General features: G+C 55.4%; 1 protein-coding gene across 1 annotated transcript; it reads right to left on the bottom strand.

Annotated features, from left to right (window-relative positions):
* Nucleotides 1-3,493: 3,493 nt before the first annotated feature.
* PDX1 (pancreatic and duodenal homeobox 1) lies at nt 3,494-8,026 on the bottom strand. Its single transcript, XM_055244385.2, has 2 exons — nt 7,621-8,026; nt 3,494-3,939 (listed from the first exon to the last, which is right to left on the bottom strand). The coding sequence occupies exons 1-2, from the start codon at nt 8,024-8,026 to the stop codon at nt 3,494-3,496; spliced, it is 852 nt and encodes a 283-aa protein (XP_055100360.2).
* Between the last annotated feature and the right edge of the window lie 2,057 nt (nt 8,027-10,083).

The following is a 10,083-nucleotide window of genomic DNA, read 5'->3' as shown; positions in this document are numbered from 1 at the left end:
CCAGAGGGGCGCTCCGCGGCATTCATTCCTTTCCCCATACCCTCCTCAAGGTCTCTCCGCCGAGCAGGACTTCGCTCTCCGCTGCCTCCCTGGGCCTCCCTGGAAGGTCTGTTTCTCCTGTTAACAACGGATCACCTCCGCCACCCCCACCAGGCGTAAGGGAGACACCAGGTCCTGTCCTAAACTCTTCAAAGACATCATCATCTCCTTACCGCCTCCTTATGAGCCCACTGTATAGACGAGGAAATGAAGAGTTAAATGATGTAAGCAAAGCCACGAGTAGTAAGGAAGGACTGAATTCAAGCCCAAGGCGGCGCTACCTCCGGAGTCCGAGCTCTTCCCCGCGGGAGGCACAGGCTCCGGTTGCCCGAGTCTCTGCCACCCGGAGAACTTCCAAGCAAAGCTCTGATCCCGGGCCCAACCCCGGTCAGTCGGAGGCCACACCCCTGCCCGAGTCATCCCGCACCCTCGGCTGCCCGAAGACCAGTCTCAGGCAGCCTGTGCCTCTTCTGCTCTCCTTGGCAAACCCTCGGACCTCGCGGACAAGCAGCGGCTGGCTCAATTCGCAGAGCGAAGTCGGGGCCGCAGCCTCGGAGAGGGCGGCGGCTTCTGCGTGGGGCCCGAGGACAAGTTTCCGCGCCTCCACCAACTAACTGGTCGGCGGAGCTTCAGTTCTTTGCCTGGTGAAGTTTGCTGTGGAAAACCTAGGGAGTTTATTTATGAGGAAGGGCGTCCTGAAACTAGGCCAGTGTTCGGCAAAGATCAGTGGGTAGAGGAATAAAACTCATATCAACAGCGACAGTGTGGGGGTTTGCCAGAGGAGAGGGGCTGCAGGGGGACTGGTGGGGGACTTTAGAAACTCTACAACAGCAGCTCCCAATTGCTGCTGACGACGACGACGATGACAGCCTAAAACAATAGCTACTATTTGTGGAGGGATTCCTAGATGCGGAATTAGCATTTTACATGTATTTCTTGGTTTAAACTTCACAGCAACTCCATGAAGTAGTATTTGTCTCCACTTTCTGGATGAGGAAACTGAGTCACTGAGAGTTCGAATCATTTTATCAGGACTTCGGGCTGGGCCAATATTTGAGGGACCAGGGATGCGAAAGCAGATTTGCCCCACCCCAGAGCCCAGGCGGGTGTGGAGAACCGCAAGGAAAGAGCACTCTCAAGGATGCGCAAGTTCCCCTTTCTGATCCAAGGGACTTAATTTTATCCCGAGGGACTCGATATCTCTCTCCAATAAAACAAAACAAAACGGCAACAACAAACAGCGTCTATCTTTGCAAAAAGTAAAAGAAAAGCAGCGACTCCTGGGAGTGAGGTACTGGTACTGAGCACAGGGAGCGCCGGGAGGGCCGTCGGGTGCACCACCGGGCTAAGGCGCCCATCTGAGAGCTTCCTGCAGGGAAGAGCAGAGTGGTCCTAGGGGTTGGAAGCCCTCTAAATCCGAGCATCTTTGCCTCTAACATAAGACACTTTTGGCCCTCGGCCTCCGGGGACGGAGACTCATCCAAAACAACGCTTCTTTTGGAAGGGTCACGGAAAACGGCCTCGCCTGCGTCCTCAGCTTTGGGAGGAAAGAGGAGACCTGACCATGGTGGGAGCCAGCGGCGGGTTTCACCACCCGCAGCACTGAGGCGTCAGGTGGGCGGCGCTTGGCTCTGCCAGGATGCAGTATTGGCCAGCAGTACTCTGAGCTGTCTCCCACGCTCTAGGCTATATTACCTGAGAAAGTCATCTTGAGAAGATATTCTTAAATTAAAAATAAAACAAAACTGGATATTCATCCCCTCACAGGGTGCTCCAACTCAAAACTCAAGTGCATTATTTCTTAATTACCTGGTTTTCCCTGATTAGTACCGAAAAAAATAGATGCTGATCAGCCTGCCCATCATGGCGAAACCCTGTCTCTACTAAAAATACAAAAATTAGCCGGGCGTGGAGGTGTCCGCCTGTAATACCAGCTACTCAGGAGGCTGAGGTAGGAGAATCCCTGAAAAAAAGAGGAAACCGGGAACGACAGAATGAGACCTTCTCAAACAAAACCAAAACCAAAACCAAACCAAAACAAAACACGCTAATTTAATTTTAAAAGTGAATTCGAATCATCCCACTGCCAGAAAGGTTTGAAACAAAGTGAGGAGAATCAGTTTTCATCTCTTCCCATATTATCCATATTTATTAAGCATTTCCCACAAACATAACCTGAGCACAAGGCCCAGACCTTGAAAAGAAGACAGACCTGGGATGCACAGACCTGTTTGTAAAGAACTGTTAGGTAATTTTTAAAATGTTAAATAAGATAACTGGTTTTCCAAACCCTCCAATCACATACGTTTTCATAATTTCTAAAGATGTGAAGGTCATACTGGCTAGTAGTTGCTGGTTTCCAAGGCGCACCAGGCCACTGTGCTTGTCTTCAGCACAGCCTCTACCTCGGAACAGGAATTACATCCACATCCTAAATAGAAAGTTCCGAATATCTTTGGTTTAGTGGTCACCCAGGGGTCCGTCTTTCTCCCTCACCCCCAGATCCAGGCCTGTCCCCCCTTGCCTTCCCTGCCAGCAGTGTGGAACTGGGGCACAGGGACTCTTGCACTGCTCCTAAGCCAGCCCTGCCGCTGCTCGCCTGCCTTGCAAGACGTTCTCTTCCTCAGAAGAAAGTGGTGCAAGTTATAAGATGTGCAGTAGTGAAGTGTGCAGCTAGAGAAGAGGAAGAGGAGGGAGAAGAAGGGGAGGTAGGAGGAGGAGGAGGAGAAAGAGGTCAGGAAGAAAGAGGAGGAGCAAGAGGAGGGGGAGGAAAGGAGAGCAGGAGGAAGAGGAGGAAGAGGAAGAGGAGGGAGAGGAAGAGGAGGAGGGAGAGGAGGGGGAAGAAGAGGAGGAGGAGGAGGAAGAGGAGGGGGAGGAAGGGGAGGGGGAAGAGGAGGAGGAGGAAGAGGAGGACTCACTGTATTCCACTGGCATCAATTTCACGGGATCTTTGAAAACTCAAACATTTCCTTTCAATTATTTCTAAACTTAAAGGGGTCGCCCGAGTAAGAATGGCTTTATGGGCAGATTAAGGCACTCGGCCCAGCTTCCCCGCTGTGTGTTAGGGAGCCTTCCAATGTGTATGGTACAGTTTCCATTGTCTTTGAAGAGTCGGCTTCTCTAAACAGGTCCCAAGGTGGAGTGCTGTAGGCGGGCAGGGATGTGCGCCACAGTCACAAACAACGCCAATCCAGTATCACTAAAAGAGGGCCCCAATACTACAGAAACCAATGGCTCTTTTTCTTCCGGAAGGCCTGCCAGCATCTACCCGCGGGGCCCCAACTGGCACATGCGCCTGAGAGAGCGGGTTTTCCCCTTCGGTCTAAGGTGGGCCCCGCAATTGCCGCCCCATTCAACTGCCAGGGCGGGTGGTCCACGCCCGGGGTCCTCCTAGGCCCTCTGCTCCTCCTTGGCGAGTGGTTGAAGCCGCTCAGCCAGGAGCAGCTCCTGCCTCTCACCGCGGTTCCTGCGGCCGCCGAGGCGCGACGCTGGAGGGCTGTGGCGACGCGCTAAGGCCAGGCGGCAGGCGGCCCTCTCCGGCGGCAACGGGGGCAGCGGGCGGCACAGCACCTCCGGGGGGCGGCGGCGGCGGCAGCGCCAGAAGCTCCTCGCCAGAGGTAACGGCGCAGTCCTGCTCAGGCTCCGCGACCCCGCCACCCCCGACCGCTGTCCCGCCGCCGCGCTTCTTGTCCTCCTCCTTTTTCCACTTCATGCGGCGGTTTTGGAACCAGATCTTGATGTGTCTCTCGGTCAAGTTCAACATGACAGCCAGTTCCACCCGGCGCGGCCGTGAGATGTACTTGTTGAATAGGAACTCCTTCTCCAGCTCTAGCAGCTGTGCTCGCGTGTAGGCCGTGCGCGTCCGCTTGTTCTCCTCCGGCTCCGCCACGTAGGCGCCGCCTGCGGGCGACACAGGGCGTGAGTGTGGCCCCCGGAGCCCCGCACAGCCCCCACCCACGCAGCCCAACCCCTTCAAGGGGGGCCAGGGAGCCCTAGCCCTACCCGCCGGAGCCAGCAAGCCCCAGCATCCCATTTCAGCGCCTAGTGTAGGCGCGCGAAGCCCTTCCCTAGTAACTCAAGCCCTTCCTAGTAAAGGAAGCCTTTTCACTGGAGACCAAACTCGAGTCGGCTCTCGCCGTGAGCCTAAGCTTGGCTCTGCCAATGAACGGTCCTTGAATGCGCTCATTTAATGGGTGTTAATCAACTGATTGATGTTGATTTAAATGTATTTAATAGATAGTGAAACCGGCTAGATCCTACAAAAGCAATGAAACACCTTTAATCCAGGGCTTAAAAAAACCTCCTGATGGTGACCCACAAATGTGAGAAATACATTTCGGATCGTTGTGTAGTTCACACACGGACACTGTACGTCAGTTATACTGACAAATCTTAAGGACATAAAAAAAACGTTTACCACGTATGATGCTATCTACTTTTTTCTCCGTCATCTGCTATTTCGTTTAAAAAATACTAATTTCAAACTTGTAAATTGATTTTATGACCTGCGAATGGGTGCAACCTGCAGTTTGAAAATCTTTGTGCTAACGGAGACTGTGATACATTTTGTTATATCTGACCATGTATTTCCTCTCTCTATAGTTATATCGTAGTTAGTCCCAACCTGAGAGCCAGCAAATTCTCCATAATTGTTTTAACTTCAGCCGGACTTCTACCCGCGAAGTGAAGGAATATTGTTCTGGGGGTCACGTTGGCAGAGCAGAACTCTGGCAGCTCCAGACTCTATGCCCTGGATCCCAAATGCCCTCAGAAGTGTTGAGGGGAGACACAGGGGCCTAGCCCAGTTGCAGAACCGACAGCCCCACGGAGGAAGGGGTAGTGGTGCAGAAACGAGCCTCTCGTGTCTCCAAGATGCAATAGGACGCCCTGGCCCAGGAGGTTGGAGACCCACATTCACTGTTTGCCACTGCGCTCAGCCAGGTCCCAATCTTTTCTTTTCTGTGGAAAATACTGACTGCACCCAGGCTGTGGACGCTGGTGCGGGAAGTTCCACCAAAGTTCCGAGGAGAGGCTTGTCTTAGAGCAAAGGCAGGGGACATTTCTCCTGTGAATGTTGGCTAAGCCTTAAGGAATTGAAAGGCGAGTGTGTGTGTGTTGGGGGCGGGGTTAATTTCGCGATGGAACCCTACTGGGTTTCCCCCCAGGTCGAGAAGAGGCGCCAGAAGCTGAAGCAGAGGCTAAGATCCTAGTCCAGGGAGAGTTCTACTCCCTGGGGGCATCCCCGAATCTACCTGGCATCCCACGCCTGGGAGAGAAGCCAGACGGGCCTTCAATAAACATTTTGAAGGGCTCTCCAAAGTTCTTACATTAAACCCACATGTCTCTGGGTTCCTGCCTTAGGCTGCGGGCTTCGTGAAGTCCCTGCGAGAGACTGCTCAGGGAGAGACTGCCTGGGGTGCACTACTCCCGGGGGACCTGTGCCCAGCGCAACGCGGCAGGGGTGGAGGTTGAGGATGGTGGGAAAAAGTCAAGGGCGCCGAGCCTGGGCCCTTCCCCAAGGCTCAGGGTGAGGTAGTTTAGGTGCCAGCTGGACAGCGCTGCTGAAACATTTGGGGGTCAATGTTTTTCAAAACCTCTGTTGTCATTAGCATTCAGATTCGTACTGCCAGTGAGAGCCCTTTCGTCACTTCGCTCTTCCCAGGGGCAGGTGGGTTTGCAATTTTTGAATTTCGACTCCATCGAAGTTTCCCCTAGAGGAACGCGGGGATAGCAGCCGGCCCCGCAGACGGCTTCCAGGGGAAGAGAGGGGAGGTCGTGTCCTTCCCCGAGAGTCGAGCATGCAGCGGGTTAGAGGGCGCCAGCAAAGGCCTGGGGCCAACTCAAGCCCGAGAGTGTCGCCCTCCTCGGGTCCCCGAACCCACGCCAAGGCTACTGATTTGCCTTCTGGTTTTACTTTTTGGCTTCTTGGGTCAGCCTAAGCCCAAGTCCTCCAGAGCAGAGGTATCACCGCTTGGGTTGGGATAGGGAAGTTACTCCACCTCACAAATCCTCTTTCGGGACCCTGATGTCGCCCATTTCCTGAGGAAGGCCCAGGGTGGGAAAGCAGGAGCTCCGAGGGCCTAGGAAGCCAGAAGAGAGGCCTGGAGGGGAGGCAGCCCTGGAAGAAAACTGGGTGAGGACGGGGAGCCCCCCACCTTTGTTTGAGGGACTGTCCTCCCGCCTCCTAAGAACCCCGCATTTCCGGACACTTCAAGGCCTTTGGCCCTGGCCCTGCGAGCTGGATAAGTTCGCAGAGGAGCCGCGGCAGCTTCTGGCGCCCGTGTCAACTGGGTTTCGCTGGAGGTGGGGACGACTGCAGCGCAGTTCAGCCCTCGTCCTGCCTCAGGACCTTCGCCTTAGCAAGAAAGTGAATTAGGAAGAAGAGAGTCCCGTGGACCCCAGGCGAGCTGGGGTCCCCCTCCCTCTCCCGCACAAAGCCCCTCCTGGCTGCGCCTGGGGTCAGTGTCAGGCAGGGCTGGCCAGACCTCGCAGATGGGCGCTGAGGATTTTCGGGGTGGGCCGGGGAATGCCGGCTCGAGCTGTTTTCCCCTACTCCCCGGCTGCCAGTTGAAAGGAAAAGGCAACTATTTGCGGTGCAGGTGTGACCAGAAGTGGCTGAGGCACGGCAGAGATGACAGTGAGTAGCGGCGACGACACAGGCCGCGCCAGAACTCGCCGCTCGCTCGGGGCCGCGAATGACCCGGGGGCTACTCTGTGCCTCCGGCTCCCGGCTCCAGGAAAGACCTTCTGTTCTCTGCCGTCGCGGAGGGCCGCAGGAACCAGGCCTCTCGCCTCCCCACCAGCTAGGCAGGGAGCGCCCATCTTCTGAAAAATTACTTCCTGGGAAGCAGTGCGGGGAGACAGCTTCAATTGCTTTCGGTTGGTGAAAAACGAATTCGCTTCTGAGATTGCTCTCCTAGCTGCCAGGCTCTGACGTTGAGAGGCCGGCCTTCAGCCTCGCGGTGAGCCCCCGCCTTGCCCCAGCCCCTTCCTCTTTACCCCTATCCTGTTTCCCCAACCAGGGCAGCCGGACACTGCGGGGTTGGGTGCAGTTTCCTTTCCCTCCCTGCCTTTCTGCACCTACCTGGCGCCTCTAGATGCCTGCCCTTCCTTAACTAAGCGCGGGAAGTGAGGGGCTCCGGGGCTCCAAAGGCGATCTGGGGCCTGGGTCCGAGGCACCCTTGTCCCTACTCGTCTTCCTCGACGTGGACTACCAAGGAGTCCTGGGTTCCCAGATGCCCTGCTCGAGGAGGATCTGTAGTGTCCGAAGCCCTGAGCAGGACTCAGCCTCGGCTCTCTAAGGATGGCGCTGGGAGCGCGGGCTCCTGGGGCGAAGATGGGCTCAGCGAACAGGGAAGGAAGGAATTTACGCTCCCAGGAGAGCTGGGTGGGAAAGACGCTTCAAACTGGACCAGAGAAGCACTGCTGTGAGGGATGGCCTCGGTAGCTCCCTGATGTAGTTTAGTCCGACCCGGGATAATCCAAGGTGCCGGGAACAGAGAGAAGTCTCCTGGGAGCGCTTGGAGGTAAGGCGGCCAGGTGAGAACCGGAAAGGAAAAAGGGGTGGGGAGCCAGGCTTACCTGCCCACTGGCCTTTCCACGCGTGAGCTTTGGTAGACTTCATCCATGGGAAAGGCAGCTGGACGCGGTTGGGCTCCTCCAGGACGCCCGGCTCGGTTCCCTCCGGGAAGGGCCCGGCGGGCGGGTGGGGGAGCGCGAGTTGAGCCGGGAGGTGGTGGTGAAGGTGCGCCACCGCGGGATCGTCGGCGAGGGGGGGCACCTCGTACGGGGAGATGTCCGGGGGGCTGCCCTGCTCCAGCGCGCCCAGGGCGCCAGGGAACGGGTGCGGCGGCGGCGGAGGGGGCTGGCGGCCCATGTACAGGCACGCAGGGGGGCTGGCGCTGAACTCCGGCGCCGGGCCTCGCTGGAACGCGCATGGGTCCTTGTAAAGCTGCGTGGCCGCGTAGTACTGCTCCTCGCCGTTCATGGCTGCGGCCCGGGATTGGGCACCGGGAGCCAGGAGTCGGGAGCTGGAGCCGGGGACTTGGCACTGTGCGGCGTTCCCACTCCCGGCGCTACCCCTGCTCGCTTTGACAGCTCCGCACTGATCTCAGAGGGAACTCACAGCCAGCGCGGACCGGCGGGCCGGCCGCCGCGCCATAGGCTCTGCGGGGCCCCACGTGGTTCAGCCGGGGGCCGTGATTGGCCTGGCTGACCGCACTGAGAGGCGAGGCCCAGGTACCTGCGAGCACCTGCTTTCGTTCCAATTTTCTCTCTCAGCTGAGTTTGCTGCACACCCCTGAACGGGCAGCTGGCAGTGCTCTCCAAAGTGGGCGCTCATGAAAACATTAGAACCACTTATAGAAACATTTTCACCGTGGCTTAAAAGTTTCTATTTTCCTACATTTTTCTATTTTCTATTTTCCTCTATTTTTTCTATTATATTTGATAATGGACATAGTGTGTTTGTTAATTGATGTAGTTTACAAGGAGATATGTTGAGGTTTTAATTTTTTTTAACTGTTGGGGAATACGATACAAAAAAAAAAGTTTGCAGACCCAGCTGTCTAGGTCAGAAAGATTTGATTCTATTTTATTTATAAAGTTTGTTCACAGCCACCAAGATGTCGGTTAAAAAACACACAAAGCTCTGGCATTCGTTGTGTGTTTTTACTTGTGGATGTGCTACAAGTACTTCTGGGGTGTAAATGGTAACTTCTGAAGCATTCGCAGAGACTTTTTAAACTCTTTTTTTTTAAATTGAAGGGTATTACAAATTTTGGTTCTGGAAAATTGGGGCCCGTTTGGCCAACCCGGAACGTAGCTTCCCAATACAGCGAAGGGGAAAGACGCGGCCTTCCTCTTGGGGCTGCGAGGCAGGGGCAGGTGTTGGCACGGGGGTTCCAGACACTTGACGACTCTCTACGGGCCGGGACCCTGGTGGAGTTTGCCTGCGGAGAACACTCACTCTCTTCTGCTTGCAATTGAAATAAGGCAAGCGGGAGAGGGGGAAGTGGAGGAAGAGTTACATATTTAGAGAAAGAAATAAAAACGTTGCATTTTCCATGATAACATCTGTGCTTGGCTTCAAACCATTCAGTAACTTCTGGGCATTCTGGGGTCCTGACTTAAACAGGACCACTTTTTCTGCACCCACTGCCGCGGATGGATGATCTCCGGGTGGCAGTGACGTCCAACCCCCTGCCTGGGCATGATCCGCTAGGCCTGGCGGCCGGACCAGCCTCTGACTGGATACTCCCGAAATGAGGACGTTTCTCGAAACGCCACCGAGGGTTTTAGAAAAACTAGACAGCTTTGCAGAAACGTCTGAGCAAGAGAGAGCTTGAACCACAAAGAACCAAGCAAGAGAAAAATCACTGCACCGCCTTTCCTAAACAACGCACCAACATCCAGACCTTTGAGAGTCGATCTTAATGTATTTCCTTCTTCCTACTGGAAATATTTGTGTTTTAAGTGCGGATTGAGTGCTCTATTCTGAGGACTCTTTATTTTTATTAAAAGACAAAAAAGCCAGTCGGGAATGTGGACTTCTCTGCAGATTCCTTCTCTTGCGGGAGGCTGGTATAGTCTCAGCATTTGCTCCGATATGTGAGAACTCATGTGTGTGGCTTCCCGGCCTGTGGCCTCATGTGTGTGGCTCTGATGTGTGGCTCCCTGGCTTGTAGATGCCCTTGCTGTCACCGAAGACAGGCCAAGGTAAGCAAGGCGGCGGGCGGGGAGAGTTTCGGTGATTTCTTCAGGGAAAAGTGCCACCTGCAGTCTTGGTGGGGGCAGAGAGTGAAAGGCCGTGGGGCCCGCGCACTTAATCTCTGTTACGCCAGCGTCAATGAGTCCATTGTCTGCTGCCGCGGAGAACTCTACCCTATCACCCTGGCCGCGAGTGACCACATCGATTAGGAGGGCAGGCTGGAGGGGGTTGCCCGGCCGCGGCGTGTTGACCCTTGGAGATAATCTGCCGAGTCGCCGCGGGTTGACTTGGCGACGCGGTTATGAGCGGACTGCAAGCTCCGCTCAGGACAAAGA

Source organism: Symphalangus syndactylus, chromosome 15 (assembly GCF_028878055.3).
Source record: "Symphalangus syndactylus isolate Jambi chromosome 15, NHGRI_mSymSyn1-v2.1_pri, whole genome shotgun sequence".
NCBI lineage: Eukaryota > Metazoa > Chordata > Mammalia > Primates > Hylobatidae > Symphalangus > Symphalangus syndactylus.
The sequence above is the reverse complement of the archived record's forward strand: the minus strand, read 5'-3'. Positions and strand labels throughout refer to the sequence as shown.

Coding starts and splice junctions, on each gene's coding strand:
- PDX1 (XM_055244385.2), bottom strand. CDS start 8,026: ATGAACGGCGAGGAGCAGTACTACGCGGCCACGCAGCTTTACAAGGAC. Junction 3,940..7,620: donor GTGGAAAGGCCAGTGGGCAG/GTAAGCCTGGCT, acceptor TGTCGCCCGCAG/GCGGCGCCTACGTGGCGGAG.